General features: G+C 46.5%; 1 protein-coding gene across 1 annotated transcript in view; it reads right to left on the bottom strand.

The window, feature by feature from the left end:
- Window positions 1-22,856, bottom strand: part of LOC138452821 (meprin A subunit alpha-like) — a 222,283-nt gene extending 199,427 nt beyond the window's left edge. Inside the window, exon 1 of the mRNA XM_069605162.1 lies at window positions 22,732-22,856. Coding sequence (XP_069461263.1) covers window positions 22,732-22,856 — 125 coding nt within the window. The remainder of the gene's footprint in view (window positions 1-22,731) is intronic.
- Window positions 22,857-26,581: the final 3,725 nt, after the last annotated feature.

Below are 26,581 nucleotides of genomic sequence, written 5' to 3'. Positions count from 1 at the left end.
CCAGTTAACACCAATTCTACTAATTAACATCTCCTCGCAATACAAAAAAGATATCATCCTGGCCAAACAAGAAACCTATAATAATAGGATCACCCAATCCAACTCCAGCATGAAGGAGCTATTCTCTATCCTAAAGGAATTGGAAACTCCTATCACAGTACAGGATGACTCCAGTAAAGACAAAACTTGGTGCACAGACATACAACTGGCACTAACCAACAAAGTATCCAACCTCCAAACAAAAATTGCCCTAAAGAAAGCCTCACTGCCTACTCAACCTCTGCTAGTCAAAATTCCCACATCCAAACCTAAAGAATCCACCCAATTCCGTTTCTCCAAGGTCTCAGTAATTGAGGTGGAGAAGACCATTTTGACTCTCAAACCTTCTAATTGCAAAGGCGACCAATGCCCCGCACAACTGATCAAGGATGCGGCTAGGGACTTAGCCCCCTTTATTACAAAACTTATCAATGCCTCCTTCACTACGGGCACCATCCCCCGCAATCTAAAGGAATCTTGGGTACTCCCCCTCCTAAAAAAGCAAACATTGGACCCCAACATTCCCACTAACTACAGGCCCATCACCACGGTTCCCTTCCTACTAAAAATATTAGACAAGGTAGCATACACCCAAATCCAGAACTTCCTTGAGATGAACCATCTCCTTGGCACCCGCCAATCTGGTTTCCGTCCGCAACACGGCACAGAGACTGCCCTTATTGACCTAAAAGCCCAAATAGACTCACTCAGAGACGAGGGAAAACTAGCTCTCCTCCTCCTTCTAGACCTCTCAGCCGCCTTTGATCTGGTGGACCACAAAGTCCTATGTAATCACTTGGACTCGGCTGCCCACTTCTCAGAGGAGGCTATAGTCTGGATTCAATCATTTCTTAGTGACAGGACTATGAGGGTGTTCTCCCCCGCAGCGGCAGCAGACCCTATCCCAATCACTTGCGGTGTGCCCCAGGGATCCTGCGTCTCGCCGACACTCTATAATATCTTCACCAAGCCACTCTTTGACGATCTTGATAATCTGGGTATCACCTACACTAACTATGCAGATGATACTCAGATTCTCTTACCACTTACTGGGGATTACATCGAAGATCTGGCTCTGGTGAATAGAGTCTATAGCATCGTTCAAGCATGGATGGCCAACCATGGCCTATGCTTGAACGATGACAAAACAGAGCTCATCATCCTGGGCACGGCAGCCCGCATCTCCAAACTTAACCAAAACTACTCCGCCTTCATCATCGATGGTAACACTATCAAGGTCGCCAGAGAAGTAAAAACCCTAGGTTTTTACCTTGATGCGACACTATCTTTCACCAAACAGGTGAACTCACTGTCATCATCCACTGCCTATACATGCAAGTTAATACGAGCTGGGAAACCATTCCTTTCAGAGGACAGCTGTCTTATTCTAGCTAGAGCCCTCATTCTATCGAAATTAGATTATTGTAACGCCCTCTACATAGGGACTACCAAACAAATCATCTACAGAATCCAAGTGCTCCAAAACAATGCACTTAGAGCGGCCCTAAGTATCCCCAGAAGTGCACACATTTCAGAAATAAGTCGAAAACACAAATGGCTTTCCACCCAAGAAAAAATCAACCTTAAATCTGCTTCCCTTATCCACAAATGCCTAAACAACAAAGCTCCCCGATACCTCTCAGAACGCTTCAACAGGAAAAATCCAACGAGACTCACAAGGACAGCCAGCCCCAACTGCCTCCTAGTGCCCAGATTCAAACTAGCCACCATTGGAGGTTCCAGCTTCCCAGTTAAGGCAGCACAGTTATGGAACTCCCTACCTCTTGCACTCAGATCTGACCAAACCTTCAATAACTTCAGAAAGAACACCATAAAATGGCTTATTGAGAATGCGACATAGCGTATGTCACTTTATACGTAACGTCTTTTATAATGCTTGTGCTGACCTGCTTTTACTGTTCGATCGCCATAGATTTGACTGTTTAGCTACGCCTTATCTGCACGTGCACTTGCCCTACCCTGCAGATTCGAAATGTCCACTATGCCTGTAACCTGTAACTTGTAACGTTAACTTATCTGTAACCTGTAAACGTTAACTAAGCTGTAAACCTCCTTGTTCTCTTGCGCCCTGCTACCCAAGGGTCTGGTGCGCACAATAAATAAATAAACAAACAAACAAACAAACAAACAATAATTTGATATGCCTGGGAAATTGTCTACCTGCTTCAGGGCGTTGTTCCGCAGCGATAGACAATCTTTGGAATTTAGCCGGCCCGCACCACAGGAGGGGTTGCCGGCATGTACTATGTACTGTAAGCATGGCATTGGAAGTATTGTATTTAATGACATTTTTCACAGACAAACCAGACATGCCTCCGAACTTCAGTGGCCAATCAATGGTAGTTTTGAAATCCCTCGTATTGAGTATTTAGAGTCAATTCTACTAAAGAAGATGGCTAGACCTGCAGCATTTGATGTTTTGCAGAGTTGGAAAAAAGAAGCGTTGCAGCAACTTAAAAGTAGAGAAAAACATGCGCGCCGTCATAAGACGAACGCCGAAAAAGCATTATTGTATGACCAAGATAAACATTCTGAATCGACTAGGAATATGAATAGGGCTTTCTCACTTGGAATTCAGAAACTCTATCCTTCCAAAGACCTCCATGCTTCCGATGAATTCATAGACAAATTGTTAAATGAACGAAGGCCTGGTGCCTCTGCGCCTCCTCTGTATGTTCCTCTTCCTGCTGCTTTGCCTCTTCCTCCTGCTATTCCTGCTCTACCTGCTGTTGTTCCCATTGTTCCTGCTCCTCCTAATGTTCCCCTTCCTCCGGCTCCTCCACCTCTTCTTATCGCACTAGTTACAGTACCTCCATTGAATTTGCCTGCTCCCTCTCTTCCAAGTGGTCCTGAGCCGCTTGTAGTCGATCGAGGCGCAGGGTCGAAGGTTGTCACTCGCAAAACTGTACCACCAGAGAAGAAACGTGATTTGATTGCATGGGCTGAGCATTGTATGGAGAGGGATGATCAAGCTAATGTTTTTGCCACACTTTGTAATATGGATAATTTTCCTGAGAAAAATGTTTTTATTGAAGGTTTAGGGATTCATTTATGTGTAATGTGGGGAAAATTAAATAATACAGATCTCCCGCAAGGGTTAAGGGATCTAAATACTTTAGCGTTTTCTAGAGACACTGTAGAGAAAGTAAATGAGCATGTCGAGAGGTTATTTGGGTATAGAAAGGAGTTATAAAAGTTGCAGAATGAGGATGACGAGGGGGAAAGTATGTATGTGCAGAAACGGTTCCTTCCTTGTCGTAAATCGATATTTGAGGAAGCACGAATTTGTACGAAGGACACGCTTAGATGGATTTCAGATGTGTCGATAACTCCAGTTGAAGTATATGACACATATAGTCAGTACACGCCAGAAATGCAGAGGAAAGTGATACAGGTAATGATAGAGTACCTACAGGATGATTGTAAAAAGAAAGATTAGTTGTCCCACCGAGTTATTGAGTATTTACAAGAGAGCTTTTTCACTTGACACTTCTTCGACTGCTTTAGCGCTCGATTTAGCTCTGTTGCCTAGTAAGCGTTCGGAGCCACCTACTTTTCAGTTGCCTATGAGAGAGGTACCTCCTCATTTGTCCCAAAGGTTGCGATTGCGGCTGATGCTGCACGGGGTATAGTCGCTGTGGACTTTCCTGCACATTATGTATCACAGTTCGTTCACGTCCCGTTCTCAAGACAGGAAGTGAATACTATTAGCTAATCTATTCCTGATATTAGGAAAAATCCGACAGGATTCTAGAGTCCGTCTTGCAATCCTCAGTGTTCACCTTAGGTGATATTGAGTTGTTGTTCCCTGTACTCCTGCCCGTAGATTTGTGGAAACAAGTTAGACCTATAGACGACGTACCAGGGTTGGGAGATAATGGGTGAATATAACTAGACTCGATGGAGAAAGACCAGCTGGTGAAAGACCGCCTCAGGTGATATTGACTTTGCCTGATAGAATTATTGCAAAATTAAAAACCATAATTCCAGAGAAAAGAATTATTTGGGACAAACTTACAGCCTGTGTCCAAGGAAAATCTGAGGGTGCTACCGAATTCTTTAATCGGTTCGAACAGGTATTCTCGGATTTTAGTGGACAAGACCTAGGCACAGAGTCTGGGAAAAGGTTATTTGTGGACAAATTTGTGCGTGGATAGCTGCCTGACATCCAGTCACAAATTATGTCTTCTGAGAGCACTTGGCAGGCGAAAATCGCAATCAGAAGTACTGCACATGGCTCAGTACTACGAGAACCGTGTCAATAATGAAAAGATAGAGTTGAAAAACGAAAAGGTGATTTGAAGACTAAAGTGCTATTACAGCAAATTGTTAGAGGCCCCAGAGGGGGTAGTTCTCAGATTAGAGGTCAGTATGTCCCGCAAGGGAATGTGCCCTTGGGTCCTGTGAACATTAACCAGTGCGCCTATTGTCGTCAAGAGGGTCATTGGCGTGCACAATGGCCCGTCCTTTGACAAAGGTCGAACAACACATTTGGGAGTATGGGTAGGCGATGCAGAGGTCGCCCGGGTTAGGGGGCCCTGGTAGAGGTCAGTTTACACAGGATCCTCAGCAACCTTTTTCACAGGATAATCAGACTCTGAGTGTGGATACGAGGAACATATTTGATCATCCTTATGTTGCATATTTATCTGAAGAGCTTCCTTTTGATGACATTCTGTTTCATTAGGATTGCCCGAAGCAGGGTTTGGAACCTACACCCTTTCCCGTCAATCAGAAAGGTCCCTATGTTGAAATGGTGGTGGGAAATAGGAAACATCTGTTTTTGATAGACACTGGAGCACAGAAGTGTTCGATTGATCATTTGCGGGTTCCAAACATTCCACTGTCAGGGCAAACCAATATTTCTGTAGGGTTTTCTGGCACACCAGTTGTTTGTCCGGTTTCTTCGCCAGTACCCATTTCTTTGGGTCCCTTTATGGACCACTGTCCTTTTCTGTTGACTTCGAATTGTGGAGAGAACCTGCTGGGGTTGATTCTGTTAAAAGAATTAAATGCAGTGATTTATTGTTCTTCTGATGGAGTGCGCTTGACGATTTCACCACAGCAATTTTCTGTCTCGCAATTCTTGACTAGACCTTTGCTGCCAGAATTCATTAATGTACCAAAGAGCTTATGGGCTGTTGATGACAATGATGTTGGTGTTTTACAGATTGAACCTGTTAAGATAGTTTTGAAACACGGAATCAAGCTGCCACGCATTCCCCAGTATAAGATTTCAGTTGAGGGCGAGCGAGCTTTGAAATGCATTGTTTCCGATTTTGTGCATCGCGGGGTGATTGAAGAAATTTCAGGAAGTTTGTGCAATAGTCCAATTTTGCCCATGTCCAAAAAAGGCGATAATGCAATTCCATTCCGTTTCATAATTGATTTACGTGCCATTAATGAAGTCGTCACTCCACAATTTCCAATTGTGCCTGATGTGACGACAATATTAACCATGATTCCAGATACAGCTACTTACTTTAGTGTTGTGGATCTAAAGAATGCTTTCTTTAGTATTCCTATACACAAGGAAAGTAGCTACTTGTTCGCGTTCACCTTAGGGGGACGCTCGTTCACATTTACTCGTGCACCTCAAGGGTACACAGAGAGTCCTAGCATCTATAGTAGGGCTTTGAAAGAACAGCTTGATACCCTTGAATTGCCCTCTACTTGTACATTGCTTCAGTATGTTGATGACTTGCTTTTAGCTGCTGACTCTCAGAGCACCTTTAAGGAGGGCACTGTGTTATTGCTTATCCATCTAGCTAAGCATGGTCACAAAGCTTTGCTTAAAAAATTTCAATATTGTTGCCAGGAGGTCACCTATTTAGGCTATCTCCTGTCAAAGGAGTGAAGAAGATTGACACCTGAAAGAATAAAACACATTTCTGGCATGTCTGTCCCAAATACACAGAAGGAAGTTAGAGCCTTGATAGGTATGGCTTCTTACTGTAGGTTGTGGATCCACATTTTTCACTAGTGATCAAACCAATGTTGGCTTTGACAAAGAAGGGCATTTCTTGGCCATTGCCGTGGAATGCGGAATACCAGCAATCGTTTGACTTGCTTAAGACTGCATTATGCTGTGCACCAGTTTTGAGCACACCAAACTATGAAAAGGCCTTTGTGTTGTTTGTGCATGAATGTGATGGATGTGCTTTGGCTGTATTAACGCAGGACCATGGAGGGAAGAATAGGCTGTGCGGTTACTTTTCTTCTGCCCTTGATCCTTTAGCATGCACTTTGCCAAGATGTTTGCGAGCTGTCGCTGCTGCTGCTGCGTCTGTAAAACAGAGTGAGGGGATGGTCCTAGGCCATGATCTAACCCTGATGGTGCCTCACTCTGTAGATGTTCTACTGAACCGAACCCAAACGCAACACCTCACTTCTGCACGGTTGACAAGATATGAATTGATCTTGTTTGCTCCTCACAGTCAAATTAAGAGGTGTGTTCTTAATCCGGCTGAACTCCTACCTTTCCCGCAAGATACTACTTGCGGCGATGAAGAGTCACATGACTGTCTGTATACTACCGAACAAGAAACAAAGTGTAGAATTGATTTGAAAGACACTCCTTTGGGTAATCCGCAAGGAGAGCTGTTCTGTGATGGCTCCTGCTTCAAACCTCCGGATGGTACATCCAAAGCTGCTTATGCAATCACCACATTAAGCACAGTCGTGGGAACCAAGAGAATTACGCATAACTCTGCTCAGGCCGCAGAGATTTATAGCATTGACCCGGGGCTGTGAACTTTCTGAAGGGCTTACAATAAATATATATACTGATAGTCAGTATGCCTTTGGGGTGGTTCACAACTTTGGGAGACTTTGGTCAGAGAGAGGGTTCCTAACTTCACATAGCACTAAAATCCAACATGGCTACCTAATAGTACAACTACTCTCAGCGCTTGCACTCCCTACTCAGTTAGCAGTTATGAAATGTGCAGCACATCGAAAGATTACAGATGACATAGGGAAAGGGAATGCTTTCGCTGATCAGATAGCTAGACAAACGTCTACCAATCCCCTTATGGAGATATATCTGTCAAGGGAGACTGTAAATGCTTATGCAATGGATGAAGGTGTTGGGTCTGTATGGGATATCCAAGCTGATGCCACGTTAGAAGAATCCAAGAGGTGGGCTGAAGGCTTGGGGAAACTTGATGATGACGGGTGTTGGGTAGACATAGCTGAAGGGAAATGGCTACTCCCTGACGCGTATATAATGATGATGGTCATCATGACCTATGGTTCTACGCATGTATGTGCCCAGAAAATGACAAAAATGTTAGAGAAAGTTTGGGCAAATGACAAAATTCCGAAAATTGCCCAGTGCTACGTCCAAGATTGCATGATTTGCCTACAACACAATGTGGGAAAGGGGACAGTAACTCCAAGGGGAAGTTTTGGGCCACCCTCTGTCCCCTTTGAAGTTATCCACTTTGACTTTATTGAAATGGAACGATGTGACAATAAAAAATATGTGCTGGTGGTCAACTGTGCTTTTAGTAAATGGGTTGAGGCTTTCCCCGTCAAAGATGCTACAGCCATGGCTACTGCGAAAACCATGTTAAAGGAGTACTTCCCGCGGTTCAGGCTACCAAGAGTCATCTGGTCGGACAATGGTCCACATTTTTTCGCTGCTGTAATTCTGCAGATATGTGCGGCATTACAGATCGACAAATGGTTCATTCGGCCAGACATGCTCAGAGCGCTGGACTAGAAGAAAGACACAACGGTATCATCAAGAACAAGCTCGCTAAAACCTGTGCCGGCACCAAACTAAAATGGCCGGACGCCTTACCGATCGTGTTATTATCCATGCGTACAACCCCTCAAACTAAGACTGGGCTCTCTCCATTTGAGGTGGTAATGGGGAGACCTGCCAATATCTGGAACCTTCCTAAATGTAATTCACTAAGAAATGTCAAAAATGTATTACTTTCAGATTATTACAGCCAGTTGACTAAAAACCTGTATTTGATTTATCACCAGGTACGAGAAGCTTTACCTGTGCGATACGAGGGCCCGGGCCACACTATACGGCCTGGAAGTTGTGTGCTCATCAAGGCATTTGAGCACTCTTCCTGCCTTGCGCCTCACTGGCGTGGCCCGTTCCAGGTCCTGTTGGTCACCCAAATAGCAGTGCGGGTCTCTGGAAAAAAGAACTGGATCCACTCGTCCCACCTCAAGAAACTTCCTCACCCAGTGCCACACGTTACAGAAGAAACAGAACCCCTCGCTAATGCTGCAACCAATGATCCCAAAGCAGTAAATAGCGGCGAGAGTGTGACAGAGAATCTCTCTGAGCCCGTGAGGATTGGTGAAGCTGCCATTTTGTCTCCACACTCTCCAAAGGTTTTGCATCCGGAAACTGCTGTTTCAAATTCGGCATCTTGACTTGTCTCTGATACGTTGCTTCCAACGGGAAGTGATGACACATTGTTTCTGGATCAATCAGTACCGGGAAAAGTAAGGTACAATCTGTGTCCAAGAAAATAGACTTACGATGCGGTTTTTGCTGTGCATCTGATAGACTTACGGCACGGTTCGGCTGTGCATTCGAAGAAGGAAAGGATCATCGAGGGCTTGTTTTTGCCCAAATTTGAGAAAGGGGATTCTGTTGGCTAGGGTTGTGGAAGGACAAAGAAGTCACGCGACCGGGAGGTTGCCAGCAACGAACATTGGGGTTTCCGTTTGAAGACTACAATGCCTGCCACCGCTACCGCTCGTATGGGACTTGTAAATGAGGGGGTGACCAACCGGGACAATGGACAATATGCCTGGGCCCCGAAAACGTATTGCTGTGTTTTTATAATGATATTTGGGTTTTTAATAGTCACTGTTTTAGGATTGTGGTACCTTGAGGAAATGTATCCTTTAGAATCCTTGTTGCCCACTGAAAATGTACCTGCTGTGCCTACTCCCTTTGTACGTTTGCATACTCTGTGCCCTAGGGACTCTCAGCAAAGACAAAGGTACCACAATAATACTCTACTACTTATCATGAATGCTATGCATGCCATTTTTAATAAGTCTAACTGTTGGGTCTGCTCACATCTATCGCAACACGGGGATAAGGGGATAGGTTGGTATATTCATCCTTTACCTTTGACAACTACTTGCTATGCTTCTCTTAGAGCACTGTTCTTTTGCCGTTGGAATGATAGTATCTCAGGGAACTTTGATGGCCCCAATTTGAATAGTTTTGGGAAACGTGTTTTGACTCCCCTGGGATGCTCGCTTTTCGCATACAGGAGTAAACCTAACATTGCTTCTATTAGGTCTTCTGATAGATTGTCTCGTCCTTTTCATTCTTTGATTTCCTTTAAGATGGCTCCGATAGGCAATAAGGATGCCATGCCTCCTTCTTACACTGTTAATCATAGCCCCGAGTCAGTTTCTTTTTGCATACAGAGGAATGGAACTCAGTCAATGGGAGATTTTCGAGGTTGTGCCAACGTTGCAAATTTGACTGGGGAAAACAGACCTTTGTATGTAGGCGAACCTATCTACTTTGTCTGCGGTAATGTAGCATTCCCATGGTTGCCCAGGGATTGTCAGGGAACCTGTTATTTAGGGATCCTGTTAGCTGGGGTGTTTATAGCTAGTAGAAAAGAAGTTTCAAAGGCTTGTCCACGGCGGGACGAGAATGGTGATACTCTGGCACAAATCTTGCGAGATATAGCAAAAATCAGTTGTGCCATTTTGGGGGCAGATAGCGAATTCCGAAGATATCAGAAGACTAGCGAGAGTACTGGAGAGAACCATCAACCGGACCACAGACATACTCTATAATATGACATTAGAACAAAAGGCGATAAGACTAGTAGCACTTCAAAGCCGGATGGCATTAGATGTCATTCTGGCTGAACGTGGTGGAGTGTGTAAATTAGTGGGGTCCGCTTGCTGTTTTTTCATACCAGATTCCTCCCCAACCATCTTCAAGGCAATACAGAATCTACACGTCCTGACCTCAGAAGTGCATGTTCCCGAGGGAAACTGGGATCTTAGCGCTTTGTTTTGTGACTTCTTGCGATCTTGGGTTTGGAAGGGACTTTCGGTCTTGCTGATTATTTTGGGAATCCTGTTGTTTCTTTGTTGCTGTATTCAGTATCTAGCAAAAAGAAAGAGGTGATGGCTGGAAGGTTTAGAATTAATCTTAACCACTGGCAATTCTCTGGGCTACCCTCCAGACCACCGTTCTTCGCCTGCCAAGACATTACAGAAGGGAAAGACCATATGCAAATCAGGCTTGGCCCCACCCCAAAAGGGGCAGTCCAGCCCGAACTGCTAGGCCACATCCCTTCTGCACGAGACCACAAGCATCCCCAAACATGTTTCGCCCTTGTTGGGGCTCATCAGTGAGGAGTAGCTTGGGTCTCTAGGCCCAGCAGGCACGGGACCCACGTCTGGGCATACCCGTCCCACTCGGGGTGACATAGCTTAAAGAAAGAGGTGATGGCTGGAAGGTTTACAATTAATCTTAACCACTGGCAATGCTCTGGGCAACCCTCCAGACCACTGTTCTTCGCCTGCCAAGCCATTACAGAAGGGAAAGACCATATGCAAATCAGGCTTGGCCAACACCCCAAAAGGGGCAGTCCAGCCCGAACTGCTAGGCCACATCCCTTCTGCACGAGACCACAAGCATCCCCAAACATGTTTCGCCCTTGTTGGGGCTCATCAGTGAGGAGTAGCTTGGGTCTCTAGGCCCAGCAGGCACGGACCCACGTCTGGGCATACCCGTCCCACTCGGGGTGACATAGCAAAAAGAAAGAGGTGATGGCTGGAAGGTTTAGAATTAATCTTAACCACTGGCAATGCTCTGGGCAACCCTCCAGACCACCGTTCTTCACCTGCCAAGCCATTACAGAAGGGAAAGACCATATGCAAATCAGGCTTGGCCCCACCCCAAAAGGGGCAGTCCAGCCCGAACTGCTAGGCCACATCCCTTCTGCACGAGACCACAACCATCCCCAAACATGTTTCGCCCTTGTTGGGGCTCATCAGTGAGGAGTAGCTTGGGTCTCTAGGCCCAACAGACACGGGACCCACGTCTGGGCATACCCGTCCCACTCGGGGTGACATAGCAAAAAGAAAGAGGTGATGGCAGAGAATGGTGATACTCTGGCACAAATCTTGCGAGATATAGAAGGTTTGGAATTAATCTTAACCACTGGCAATGTTCTGGGCAACCCTCCAGACCACTGTTCTTCGCCTGCCAAGCCATTACAGAAGGGAAAGACCATATGCAAATCAGGCTTGGGCCCACCCCAAAAGGGGAAGTCCAGCCCGAACTGCTAGGCCACATCCCTTCTGCACGAGACCACTAGCATCCCCAAACATGTTTTGCCCTTGTTGGAGCTCATCAGTGAGGAGTGGCTTAGGTCTCTAGGCCCAGCAGGCACGGGACCCACGTCTGGGCATAACCGTCCCACTCGGGGTGACATAGCAAAAAGAAAGAGGTGATGGCTGGAAGGTTTAGAATTAATCTTAACAACTGGCAATGCTCTGGGCAACCCTCCAGACCACCGTTCTTCGCCTGCCAAGCCATTACAGAAGGGAAAGACCATATGCAAATCAGGCTTGGCCCCACCCCAAAAGGGGCAGTCCAGCCCGAACTGCTAGGCCACATCCCTTCTGCACGAGACCACAAGCATCCCCAAACATGTTTCGCCCTTGTTGGGGCTCATCAGTGAGGAGTAGCTTAGGTCTCTAGGCCCAGCAGGCACAGGACCCACATCTGGGCATACCCGTCCCACTCGGGGTGACATAGCAAAAAGACAGAGGTGATGGCTGGAAGGTTTAGAATTAATCATAACCACTAGCAATGCTCTGGGCAACTCTCCAGACCACCGTTCTTCGCCTGCCAAGCCATTACAGAAGGGAAAGACCATATGCAAATCAGGCTTGGCCCCACCCCAAAAGGGGCAGTCCAGCCCGAACTGCTAGGCCACATCCCTTCTGCACGAGACCACAAGCATCCCCAAACATGTTTCGCCCTTGTTGGGGCTCATCAGTGAGGAGTAGGTTGGGTCTCTAGGCCCAACAGGCACGGGACCCACGTCTGGGCAACCCGTCCCACTCGGGGTGACATAGCAAAAAGAAAGAGGTGATGGCTGGAAGGTTTAGAATTAATCTTAACCACTTGCAATGCTCTGGGCAACCCTCCAGAGCACCGTTCTTCGCCTGCCAAGCCATTACAGAAGGGAAAGACCATATGCAAATCAGGCTTGGCCCCACCCCAAAAGGGGCAGTCCAGGCCGAACAGCTAGGCCACATCCCTTCTGCATGAGACCACACGCATCCCCAAACATGTTTCGCCCTTGTTGGGGCTCATCAGTGAGGAGTAGCTTGGGTCCTACCAGACCGAAACACGTGTCTGGGGTTTCTGTTGGTACTCTTGTTCAGAGGAGAATTGCCTAGCATTTCGGTACTGGACTGCCCCAGGGCAGGACAAAGACTGATATGTTTGGGATATTTCTTCTATGTGAAAGATAGTGAGCTAAAGACTCTGGGTAAGTCTCTCGCAACCAGGACTAATGTCTGGCAGAGGGACTCCCAGGACCCCCCTTGTTAATTTGCATATGCAAGTAACTTTGGGTCTCACCCTAAGTTACTAGGGGAATCCAGACGTGGACCCCTTGCTCACTATTCTTAGAGAGGCACAGATCCACCCTACTGATGAGGTCCTACCAGACCGAAACACGTGTCTGGGGTTTCTGTTGGTACTCTTGTTCAGAGGAGAATTGCCTAGCATTTCGGTACTGGACTGCCCCAGGGCAGGACAAAGACTGATATTTTTGGGATATTTCTTCTCTGTGAAAGATAGTGAGCTAAAGACTCTGGGTAAGTCTCTCGCAACCAGGACTAATGTCTGGCAGAGGGACTCCCAGGACCCCCCTTTTTAATTTGCATATGCAATAACTTTGGGTCTCACCCTAAATTACTAGGGGAATCCAGACGTGGACCCCTTGCTCACTATTCTTAGAGAGGCACAGATCCACCCTACTGATGAGGTCCTACCAGACCGAAACACGTGTCTGGGGTTTCTGTTGGTACTCTTGTTCAGAGGAGAATTGCCTAGCATTTCGGTACTGGACTGCCCCAGGGCAGGACAAAGACTGATATGTTTGGGATATTTCTTCTCTGTGAAAGATAGTGAGCTAAAGACTCTGGGTAAGTCTCTCGCAAACAGGACTAATGTCTGGCAGAGGGACTCCAAGGATCCCCCTTGTTAATTTGTATTCAGTATCTACCTACTATATGTTCGATGCTAGGGGGATGTTGCGCACAAGCGATAGGTACGAAAGGACATAAAGTGTATGCCCCAGATAAAACTTCCAAAGAATATGTGTTGAAAGAAATTTTAGCGAATTACCTAATGGCACTAGATATTTCCGACAGCGATTCAGGGTGCTGATGCATGGAGTTATTTGCAAGGAGATCCAAAGTAGTTTTAGCACTTGGCATAGGCCAAAAGGAGGGTTTGTCAAATGAGAAATTATATCATGCCGCCTATCGCAATAAATATATGTATATTGGCCTACGCCAAGCTGCTTATAAGTCACTTGCGAATAAATCTGTGTTGCAAGGTCCTGACCTTAGAATCAATGTAAGCCGCCATTTTAGGTCAATCCGCCATTTTAGGTTTGCTTTGTAAAGTCACCCTGTGAGTTAAAATGGTGGACGATGTCATTCCAAAATACAACATGGCTGTCTTGACCTCTGTATGTAGCCAATATGTAACTTGCCTGCAGGCCACTTGTTGAGGTCGTGAACTGAGACCTTGTCCGTCGTTGACCTATGTGTAAAGGATTACTCGTGCAATGAAACTAATCCGCGAGCCTATGTTAAGAACAATGTATTCAAATACTGAACTTAGAACACTTGTTTAACTACATTGTATTAATGTTTGAGAAGACCTGCATGGGAAATCCAAGAATACACAGTTGCCGTATAGGCTTGTTGATATATGTATTAAAAGCAAACCAGTTATATGAGGATGTGCGAGACTTGACATGAACCCTAGATTGGTGATGTATTAGCAGAATATTAACCTGAAGTAGGGCTGGACATCGTGCTCACAAAGAGTATAAAAAACCGATGCATTCTAATGTACAGCGTCTCTCACTGAACACACTGAACCACGCTGGAGTTCGTTGTGTTGCACTAAGGGCCGATAGCTATCTGATTTTGCTCTGTTCTCCGTAACTGGATTCAGTATAAAATAAAGTACTTTGTATGTTCCTTTGTAACCCGTGCTCGGTTTATTTCCTTTTGGAGTACTCAACCTCGATACTTTGAATTTGTTTTCACACTAAGGCCCCCAAATTTGTCCTTGTTGTCTGCGAGCTTTGCAGCCCTAGAGAACCATAACTATGGAGACATTGACTTTTTGGGGGAAGGTCAGGAAAAGTATAAAGTACCCAAGGAGTTGAGTTGAAAGTGAGATTTATTGTTTGTTTGTTTTATTATTTGCAATGCGCAAGCCTCCCCTCAGTTAACAGTGCGCAGCATTTACATGAGATTGCAAAGCTTAGTTACAGCAACAAAAATATATACATACACATATTGACAAGGTCAGCGATATGAGGTGAATAGAGAGAGAAGTCAAAGATGACACCCTGGTTGTTCGCCACCCAGGATGGTGAAGGGAGGGGTTAGGGTTAGCATACTTTGTATGTACATTGTACAATAACATTTGTTTCAAAAATGATTTGTACTTGTCAACAAGCTCTGCTTTGGGTGGACATGGCACAGTGGCAATGTTTGGTGGCAATGCATCAGTGTTCTGCACAGAATCACTCAAAATTCCATGTCTGTGCTTCTCTAGTACATTAACAATAAGGCCTTTAACAAAGTCGAACTCCATTTCCTCATATACTGGTTTCACCACCCATTTCTTACTTCTTTTTGCAAAGGCCGTAGTGTAGCGAAGCATCCCTACATTTCCCATAGTCCTAGATTGTTCACGGCACACATTCTCATTATGGGCCAAGACCGCTAGGAGAGTCCTATGTTTCATGCCCTGTATGCCGAAATGCAATCGCTTTGGCCTGTACTTTAGGCACATATTGTGGAACACCTCCAAACCTCCGTGTGACAGAATTCTGTCAGTCCCCTCAAATCTCTTGATAGAGTTTTATCAAAAATAATCTTCTCAATGGCTTTGTGTGTAGGTGAAGATGGAATCAACCACTTCTTCTTCCGTGCCTCCTCTGTGGACAAAGGGCCATGTTCACATTGGTAGAAATGTTGATTTTCTGTCCAGCGGTGAACGTTGGTATAGTGGTGCATCAGTGACCTCCATTTTTCAAGTAGGATTTCCACTGACCCTTAACAAGTTTTGGAGCTCCACCAAAGATGGTTGCTGATAGACTGGAACCACTGTGAAATACTTTCCAAACCTTTTTTTTCCCCTGCAGCCGAGATTTTCTTATTGATTGATTTAGCAAGATGCCATAAGTCAAATTGATGTTTAATATGTGGGAACTGCTCTCCCATTGTCTTGGCTATTGAAACGTGTCTGTCCATGGCTATGAGGTCGATGTGCATTCCCCTCGATTGTAGATATTCCAATGATTTTATAAATCCTAGTTTCTCCATGGCCACTGAGGATTTACATTGGGACACCTGCACGACCACCGAACTCACAATTTTCTTACTATCCATGTCCTGAAAGTGGTAGGTGCAGTACTTGGCAGAAAATCCAGGGCTGTCGCACTGTCCATCGCTGGCTAGCCTGAATCGTTTGCCTTCGAATGTACTTTCTAGAGACAATTGTTAAATTTTCCAAGCATCGCTAATGGCCGGAAATAGATAATCATGTTGGAATTTGTAGTACTGCATTTTAGAAATGAAATGGAGTCCCACAAACTGAAAGAAAGACTCTAACTTTCTAAAACTAGACCCACTAAAAAGTGAGGCAGCTGCACAGTTTCCCCAGCATCGGTTGTGCAGACCATGAGAACTTATGATGTAATGTACAGGCGGCATGTATTTTGACGTTACTGCCTTGTGTTTGATGAGTCACATGAATCAATGGCTTCCCACATACTTCCCACATACTTCCCCTCTAACAGAATGCCCACATTTCAGCATACTTATAATATCCATCAAACAACTGTCGAATACTAAGTATTTGCCCTCTTTCGTTAGACTGTCATCCTACATCACAGTTGTTTCGGACTGCATTATTGCGGACATATCACCAGAATTGAAACTAATATCGCTGATATCAGGTTCTGATGCGTTGGTGAATAGTGCTGCTGGTTCATACTCTGTCATTTCAACATCTGTTACTTGAACATTGATGGGAGAACACAACAATGTCGACAGCTTTTTGAGTGGCATTTTTTTTTTTGCTGGTGTAGATTGTGTGAATTGATCAGCGACTACTTCAGAGCTATCTTCAATACATCCAGTATCATCTTCTTGTGATGGTGCAGTCGCACTGTAGCAATTGGACATGAGCATCTCGAGTCTGAACACGCCGCGCCTGAATTAATAGTTCCTCCATAGTGTAAATGGTCTGGCAAGCAACATCTCTGATTTGCTTCACTGTCTGTGTATGTATAGTTTGTACACCCACAGGTAACTAGAGGACAGATTGGAAAAGGGATGTTCAGTTTAAACACAAGATAAAGTATAGTACAATTGACAGAAAAAAACATAATATAGTCCCCAGCACAAAACGATTTCTAAAATATGACCTGTTTGTAATTAACCTTATTTTTGTTCCTTTTCTTTGCAACTTTCTTGACTCAAACTTCAACATCTGCCCGCTGTTGCTCTGATTCGTTTCCGCATGTCTTCCCTTCCTCTTGCACTGCAACGACTATATTTTCTGGATCCGCATAGACAGCACGGAATGACGCTCCATCGACTCCCTGAAACATAGTACTTTCATTACTATGTATCACAATATTGAAAACATAAAACACACGTGAGGACGACCACACAGGTACATCTCAATAGCTAAACACAAATTAAACATTGTGTAGAACAATCAAACGCCGATTCGTATACGCATGGTCCCGCTTCCACTTCCCCTGGAATTACCTGAATGTAAGGCTCCGCATCAAGTGCAGGGGTTAACGCTCCATCTACTGCCTGAAACATAGTACTTGCATTAATAGGGATTACAATATTGAAAAGATAACACACACTTGGGGTTGACCGCACAGGTACATATCAATGGCTAACCACGAATGAAACATTGTGTAGAACAATCAAACGACAAGTATTCCAGCTCTGATGATCTAGTTCGATGGAGCTGTCAGTATCCAGACCTCGTGCTGCTGAAGAATATCTATGGATGTTGTCAATGTGGTGGACGCTTCAGCATCTCCCTGAAAGACAGTACTTGCATTAGTATGGATAACACTAATTATAACTGAAAACAAACACCAGGGGACGACAACTAAGGTGTATATCAATTGGAAAGCACTAACCAAACATTCGGTAAAATAATTACACGATACAAAAAAACTATTACTTGGCATATATAAAACAAGTCTGTAGCGGAATAGCTAAGTAAGATTACCTGATACGCGCTAGAAGTGGTTATTAACTGCGGGTACGTCACGGATGTAGAATATTCTTGCTTCAGATTCAATGGAAAGTCAAGCAGTTGTTAAGGTAAATTATTGTTTGATAATGAAATGCCAATATTAAAAATTGCCATGTAAGCCGACAGAATACTTGAGAATAATGCTACTGAAAATGCGCAATATAGTACAGTTCCCTGTGCCCATAAATAGATTTCCTTTGGGGGTTATAAAATCAAAAAATAATTTATTGATAAATGTCATTATTCAAAAACTATACACTCATATCAATATCGAAAGTATTACAAGGGACACAACACCTAAAATATCAATGAATCCATTCGGCTACCTACACACTACCGCAAGGCATAAAGCTAAATCCGGACACTTGACTCACCAGTGGCGGAATGTGGACGAATAGAGTGGGAATAGCGTTTGCGAGCAATTTTCGTGTCGTTAGCCGTTTATTCTTCTTTGTTGCCCACGATGTGGCGTACATGTTCGAGGAAAAGTGCCGGCTGCAGATGCGGTATCGATCACCCCTCTTGTCCTCAAAGACTTGTTGGACTCTACTTTCAAGCTCATCCAGTGGATATCCGCAATGCCTGACCCATTCTCTTATTCGATCAACAGTTTTAGGGAATACATGCATTGTAGTGCCTGCAGATTTAGCATGGGTCTTCGAAGGGCAACCGCTAATCGAACAGGCAGGCCTTGTTGAAAATTCTGAAAAGTAAATATCAAGATTATTATAAAACCTTGATGAATAAAAATGTCATAAAAAAGTAAATGAACCATACCATGTTCAATGCAAGGTTTGTTTTGGTCGCCGGAACTATACCAGTTCATCAAGTGCGGCTTAGTATTTGCATTACTTTCACAAATTAAAAAATGATGGAACTAAACTCTGAACATGTGACTCTTCCCTTGGATGTACTGTCTTGCACGAGAAGGAAACATGCTTATATTATAGACAGGACCCGTGAAGGATGCAATTCGATGACAATTTACACAGATGAAAATAAATAGATCTATTGATAGCATAACAATTGAAACTCAAGTCAATAGCAATGAGACCAATGAACATAGCACTATTGAGTACTCTACTCGCAAATAGATAGAAATTTTAAAATGACCGAAATATGACTGTGATACATGGCCTTACCTTGACCAACAAACAGTTACATTCAGCAAGACCAGTAGTTTGTGGCAGGAGAACAGGTAGATGGCCACAGCTAGCACACTGACGAGTTTGCTCAAAGTGCTCACAGAAGTTCACAGATAGCACGACGACGAGCAGATTAGCATCGATCTCAGTGTTCCTCAGGTAGCACGTTCAGGAGTTGACTTGCAAAGCACAAAGATGTTCTCATGAGACATATCAAGTGGTTTATAAAGTATTAGGGCCTCATTACACGGTAGGCGGAGGACTCTACTTGGTCCATGCTGGTAAAATACCGGCACCGCCTTGGTGGAAAGGGGAATTACCGCCCTATTCCAAGGTTGGCGGGGAGGTAATTCCCCCTTCCCCCATTGCCCTTCCCCATTCCCATTTTTGCCCCATAGGGCTCTATGGGAATGGGGAAGGCGCTAATTACGGTGCCGCAAATTGCGGTACCGTAATTAGCACCCTGGTCCCTTTGCAGGTTGGTTTTTAACGCCTGCTAAACAGCAGGTGTTAAAGTACCTACCCGCAAAGGGACCTCGTAGTAAGGCGGTAAGGGTTTACCGGTACCGGTAAACCCTTACCGCCGTCCGTGTAATGAGGCCCTTAGAAACAGGGGTGTGTTTGTGAATGAATGACGTGTATATGTCCTGGTATTATGTGGTTTGCCGGGGGCGGCCAGCATAAGGGCGGGGTCCCGGCCGGAGACACAGGGTCTAAAGAGGCCATGTGAGCAATGGCCCCTGGGCGTGGGATACCTTTTGAAGTGTACATGGTGTTTGGCAACTTGGCCGTTTGCGCCCCTGACAGCACACCATGGCAGCGCGCATCCACTGGCGCAAAACGCCTTTAATTGAGGGGGGGTGGGATGGATGGGCCTGGGGCATGCAGATAAGGCACAGGAAGACTGCTGAATGGAGACACACCTATGTGGATTGCAGGGGGGCAGCCAGCGTCAGGGGAGGCCTGCCTGGAGACACGGGGTCTAAGGAGGCCATGTGAGCGATGGCCCCTGGGCGTGCGATACCTTTGAAGTGTACATGCTGTTTGGCACCTTGGCTGTTTGCGCCCCTTACAGCACACCATGGCAGCGCTCATCCCTGGGTGTGAACTGCCTTTGATGGGGGGGGAGGTGGATGGGCCGGTGGGCGTGCAGGCAAGGCACAGGAAGACTTCTGAATGGAGACACACTTATGTGGATTGCAGGGGGGCGCTAGCGTCAGGGGAGGCCTGCCTGGAGACACGGGGTCTGAGGAGGTCATGTGAGCGATGGGCCCTGGGCGTGGGATACCTTTTGAAGTGTACATGCTGTTTGTCACCTTGGCCGTTTGCGCTGCTGACAGCACACTATGGCAGCGCTCATCCCCGGGTGCGAACTGCCTTTGATAGCGGGGGGTGTGGATGGGCCGGTGGGCGTGCAGGCAAGGCACAGGAAGACTCTTGAATGGAGACACACTTGATTCATTTAAAAAATCGAAACAACCGTTGTTAAAATATATGTCGTGTTTTATTTTGTTTCTTATTTTGATGGCACAAAAATACAAAAATGTACACATTGTACAGGTCAGGTTGCAGCACAGCGAGGGAAAATCCCCTGTAATGACCGCTGTCACTGGGGAAAGTTTGTCTTATGGCAGCAACGGCACAGGCGGGTATTACTCTTCGAACGCGGTGTCCAAGTCTCCCGTGAAGCCACCATGTAAAGGAACGATAGGCCACCAGCCTGTACCACCTGTGAAAAAGAATGATACAAACTGTTTTTAAATGACCAAGATAAGTTTATTAAACCTTTGTTGTCAATGACAATTCTTGTAACTAATGGCATTCTGCTCGGACAAATGCTATCTAGACACTGCACGCTATTGAACGACTTTCATGCGTTATAATGAAATGTAGATGTAATTATGAATATAGGAGACGACCATGAAATAGTAGCGGCATCACAACCAGAGTATACTTACTCGTTACTCGGATTACGAGGACGAACAGTTGCGCGATGTTCGTGCATAAGCACCATCATTATCCTCAACAAGGACCGTGTAAGGCAGGCTGCCCTGAAGTCTGACAGCTCGGTGATGCATTGCGGCCGTGGCTCACCTTCCGAAATGTAGGCCACACATCCCGAGTTTTCACAGCAGCAGCAGTTCTCGTCCTCGGTTGGCATTAGCTCGCACCGATTGCATGTGCACCAGGTGGAAACACCGTCCATGCGACTAGGTCCAGTGTCTTCATCCGTTGATTCGTCCTGCCAACTGCCATCCGAAGCCCCATCGTTTTCGCATGTTTCCCTTTCCAGTAGTTCCTCCTCGGTATACTCAGGCTCGTACATGTAGGGCATTGTTGTAGCCATTGTGTGGTAAACAAACTAAAATAATTTATAGCGATGGTACAGGTGTTCAAACGGGCTACAAGCGGTGAAGGTAGCTGACCAGAGCACAGAAACGAGTCACAGAATACTCAAAGTAACAGAGAGAGAGGAATGGAATCGAAAATGTGCTGCTGTATGTTGTCAAATGGTCTGTTTATACTTATTGAGTAAAGAGGCGTCCTGCCATTTCCATGGCGACACGTCAATAACTGAAGCGCAGCGAATGTTGACATGAGACGCGCTTTGGCGTTGTGAAATGGGCGGTACGCGTCTGCTGATGTTAGGCTCAGGGGCGGGGGATATGATTTAGTGCTGCAAAAGCAGGTCACCCAGGGCGATGAGGCATGTGATAGGATTATCACAAAATGGCTGCGCCCTGCTGCCTGTTTTCACGTGCGTTTAATGGAGGAAAACTCGGGTAAGGTCCATAGGAAATTTTTCTAATATCGAGCGACTTAGGCTTAAAAACACATGGCCGACCCGTAGGGACAATACAAATTTCTGACCAAACCATTCCTTTAAGTATCTGTGAAGGGGACTATGGTTTCCAGATGTCCAGGTTTTGCCAGAACTGTCCTGTTATTTGGTGCTCTGTCCCCCTTACTCAAGATTATGTTTCACTGGAAACTGCAGTGGTCCCGGTTTTTGTAGTAGGTCTTCATAACTGGCAGGCCGGAATGCACAATCTCGCACAGAAGAAATGCTGTATTTTACAAATCAAGATAGTGTTAGTTTATGATATATGAATTATATTATGTGTTTCTTTGAACAGTAACACTTAAACCCCCTTCTCCTCCAAACGCTACTGAAGTGTAGTGCCTTGACAGCCACTTTCACGAGTTAGTCCTACTTTTATGTTAGTTGCCCTGTCCTGGTTTTTTACTTTTTAAATCTGGTCACCCTAAACGGGACAGCCAGATGAAAAGTCCCACCGGCCCATAAAGGAAGGCCAACCAACAAGGGATAACATCAAGATAAAGGTAAATCTCTGTAAGCATGTCAAATCGCTATTAATTAAAGAGATCCTGGGATGTATGAGAATGTAAAGCGCCTTAAACAGGTTGAGCGCTGGAAATTCAAGTAGGGCAGAGCGTGGGAATTTCAAACACCTGGTTCATCATCAAGGAAGCTTAAAACAGAGTAGAAGGACAGCTTTCAGCCAAACGCTATATTGTAAGCAACTGATGCAATGGCAATATATACATCTCTGCACAGTATGTTGAAGAAGAGCGCGGATAATAGCGGGTAACAAGAACGTTGCCTATTAAAGTGAAGATATAATAAAAGTGGTGTGCTGCAGTGGATAGGGTATTAGGCCAGCAGCAACTAATATATATTTGTCTGGCAGCGGCTGTTTACAGTTTAAGTTAACAAACCCTGCTGGATATGAGGGTGCAGTACCAGCTTGATCAAAGACCAGAAATCTAAGCGGAAGAAGGGTGGCTGTCTATGCGAACCTATGTTGCAGTGTTTGTGACAGTGTGGGAGGTTCCGGAGTTGAAGGCGAGTGTACCATTTACCTGGCTTCAGCCTCGCATTTTCTGTTGGTGCTGAAACTCTGTTCCCTGCAGCAATCTTACGGTTGGTGGAATAGTGCTCCGTCGTCCCCTGCAGCAGAGGCTGCAATGGGGATGGCAGTCATAGCACTGGGGAAATGGTGAATGCTGGAAAACTGGTTTGCGTTCTGTTCGTTGAGGAATCCCATGCCCACGAGGGAGTCAAGGAAAAGCTGGCATAGGAAATGGCCTGCTAACATGCATAAAGCTTGTTGAGGTCACTGTGGTGCCTGTATCTTTAAGGGCACACACGCGGCAGAGTGACAGAACTCCGCCGCGAGTGGAATAAATGGGGCGGACCTGGGATCGCCAGTGCGATCGTGGACCCCGGTCTGGCGTGTTCTGTGTGCTGGGGCTGCTCACAGGCCGGGTGGGCATACCAGCAACATTCCACATTGGCGACGGGGTCGTACCGACGCGTGAACCTGCAGGGCTGAGGCCGTGAGGTTCCTCAAGGACATCTAGTCGAATTCATGCCGCGGAGTCGGCGATCGCAACGCGGACGGCCGTCATTTTGCCTTACACTTGGTGGAGAAGGTTGCAGCTCCCTTGGGGAGTGCTCGTGCGCCTCCCACATTCATTTTTGGTATCTCCCTCTCCCACAGAAGGGGGATGATATTCCACTGCTTACAAACTGAATTTGAGGACTTTTCAGAACTTTTCTCTTCATTGTTGAGGTGAAGAGAGGTGTAGCCCATCCATTTCAATTTTTGGGTACTCTGCTTGAGCGCTGGGGGGTAGCACATCCTGGCTGTTTGGACACTGTTTGAGGGGTGAATATTTACAGTACGTCAGATTGTGGGATGAGACTGGCCTGGACTCGGGAGAGGAAGGGTTTCCTGCATATATTTGTACACTGGGTGCATTCTGCCTTGAGGAGAGCCAGTGTGAGTTACGTCCCCAGATTCCTCGTGCGCTTACCACCATGGGTGAACAGGATGATGGTGCAGGAGCACAGGCGCCAGCAGGACCTGCAGCCCCAGTGGGTGCATGTGTGTCGTGACAGCAAGGGGTGCTTACACCGATGCCCGAATTTGATGTTTCTGGGGCCCCGTCAAGCCTTGGACCGAGGAGGAAACTCTGGATAGACCATCTGGACATGTATTTCCGGGCCACGGGTGAGACTGATGAAGAAAGTTAGGTAGCCACGCTTCTGTATTCGGCAGCCCCGGCAGTGCACAACATTTTTCAATCTTTGCAACCAGTGAATGCATCATATGCAGAGCCCAAGAACGTTTTCCATGAACACTTTATGCCACATGACAAAGCGGACTATGAGCGTTTTGTCATGTGCAGCACCAAACAAAAAGATGATGAGTGTCTGGACACTCTTTATGGCTGTCTCCGGCGAATGTAATTATCGTGTGCCTGGGACAACGATCAGGTCATGATCAGAACACAGCTCATTCAGGGCTGTTCGTTTGGTAAGCTTCGAAGGCAGGTGCTATGTGAGCCTGTCCTCACGTTGCCCCACATACTGGTGTAGGGACGGTCCCATGAGGTCTCTGAAGTGAGGGAGTCGAAAATGGATGCAGCCATTTGGCCGAGGAAGACTGATGAGGTGTGTGCCGTGGGCCGAGGTCAAGGAGGGAGAGGTGCCCGTTGACTGGGTGGTGGCCAGTGTGACAGAGGGGGCAGGACTCTGCAGTCGTGACTGAAGTGTGGGTATGATCTCCCACACCCGACGGAATGCCCTGTGCAAGCGAAGGCATGTGGACGCTGTGGCACCCGTGATCACTATGCCCGCATGTGCAGGGCACCGGTGCTGGTGGTGGTGCAGAGAGGGCCAGTACGGGCAGCAGACGGGCTTTCTTTCGACAGCAGAAGGGCTGACTCAGGAAGCAGAGGAAGAGGACGATGAAGAAAATATATTTTTCATCTCCAGCGTTAGTGCGTTGCACGCCATCACCAGTAGGTAAACACTGTGTTTGGTACAGGTCAATGAGTCAACAGTGCCTGTGCTGGTGGACACGGGGGCTTCCATGAACATGATGGCAAGAGTACATTATGATGCCATGTTGGTGCCGCCCACGCTGCATAAGCCGAGAGCGCGGTTCTTTACGTTTGGCAGTGAGCAGCCTATTCCACTGGCGGGAGAGTTTGTTGCAAAGGTCGAGCATGGAGGCACGTCTATGAAGGCCTGCTTCTATGTGACAAGTGTAAGCAACAACACTCTCCTGAGCTGTGCAGCGGCCGAAGCATTGGGCATCGTAGGTTTCGCGTATGGGGTATATGTGGAGGACGTGCAAGGAATTCTTACGAAATACCGTCAGCTGTTTGAGGGGATAGGCTGCATGGCTTCAAACCCGTGAGGCTTCATATCGATGAATCCATACAACCAATAGCCCTCAAGGACCACAGAGTCCTGTTCCACCTGTGAGACCTGGTGTATAAGGAATTGGAAAATCTGGTGTCACTGGACATTATAGAGAAAGTGAATGGACCTATGCCATGGGAGTTGCCCATAGTCATTGCACGGAAGCCGAAACAACCTGATTCGGTGAGGATTTGTGTAGACATGAGTTTCCCAAACAAGGCCATAAAGTGAGAGAGACACCTCAAGCCCATGTTCGATGACATCTTTGCGGAACAGCATGGTGCCAGGTTCTTCTCAGAACTCGACCCGCGTGCTGGCTATCATCAAATTGTGTTACACCTGGACTCAAGATATATCACCACTCTCACCACACACCAGTCCTGTACCGTTACAAACACCTAAGCCTTGGTGTGTCATCAGCGGTGGAAGTCTTCCAGAACATCATACGAGGGGCTCTGGCAGGTGGTGTGTCACCCAACCCCCGGAAGGTCAAGTACATTATGGAGGCAAGACCTCCGGAGAATGTGAATGAAGTCTGAAGCTTTTTGGGGATGGTCACTGCGGCCGGTTCATCCAGAATCGGACCTCAGGTCGGAGCCCCTGCAAAGCCTCACTAGGAATGACTCGACGTGGCAGTGGGACCCGCTAGAACAAGCAGTGTTTGTGGACGTAAAAGGGGCACTAACAGTGGAAGAAACAATGGCGTTCTTTGATCCATTGTTGTCATCGGAGGTGGTGGTTGACGCCAGCCCGTTTGGTCTAGGTGCAGTCCTTACCCAGACGGACGCACAAGGCGAGCGCATGCCGATTACCTATGCGAGCAGAGCCCTGTCCGAGACGGAGCAGTGATATTCGCAGATTGAGCGTGAAGCCTTGGCAGTCCTGCGGGGTGTCAGCATTTTCGACTGTACATGCTCGGCCGGCTGGTGACTGTGGTGACATACTCAAGCCTCTGCTCCCGATCATGGCTGGATCGTCATCGAATCCCCCGGCCGGCATTGAAAGGTAGATGTTTGCGCTCCTGGAATATGGTGTCTCTCTGGTGTATCGCCCGGATAATAACAATGCAGCAGATAATTTGTTGTGGCATCCAAGGTGTGGTGTGGAGGAAAAGGAAGACATCAGTGTGGGAGAGGCCGAAGAGCATGTGCAGCTGCTTGTTCAATCAGCAACCCCAAACTCAGTGCCACTACAGGAGCTCGAAAAGGCAGCTGATGAGTGCTTCCAGATACTAAAGGCGGCGCTTCAGCAAGGGTCATGGATGTCGATGATGGACACCGTGGCGCAAAGAACCCAAGAGGCGCAGGTAACGCTAGAACAGTTGTGGAGAGTAAAGGATGAGCTGAAGTTCATGGAGTCAGGGCTCTTGCTCTGGGGGGACCGCATAGTGGTACTGATGTGCAAGATCCAGCCAGTTATCGAACTGGAACACCAGGGACACCAAGGGATGGCAAAGACAAAAGCGAGGCTATGCCAGAAGGTGTGGTTCCCCGACCTTGAGAAGCGTGTGGAGGAGTTTGTTTCGGCCTGCGTATGGTGTCAGGCGGCTGCTCCGGT

The sequence above is a fragment of the Ambystoma mexicanum genome, chromosome 4p (assembly GCF_040938575.1).
Source record: "Ambystoma mexicanum isolate Mex_15411 chromosome 4p, UKY_AmexF1_1, whole genome shotgun sequence".
Taxonomy (NCBI): Eukaryota; Metazoa; Chordata; class Amphibia; order Caudata; family Ambystomatidae; genus Ambystoma; species Ambystoma mexicanum.
The sequence above is the reverse complement of the archived record's forward strand: the minus strand, read 5'-3'. Positions and strand labels throughout refer to the sequence as shown.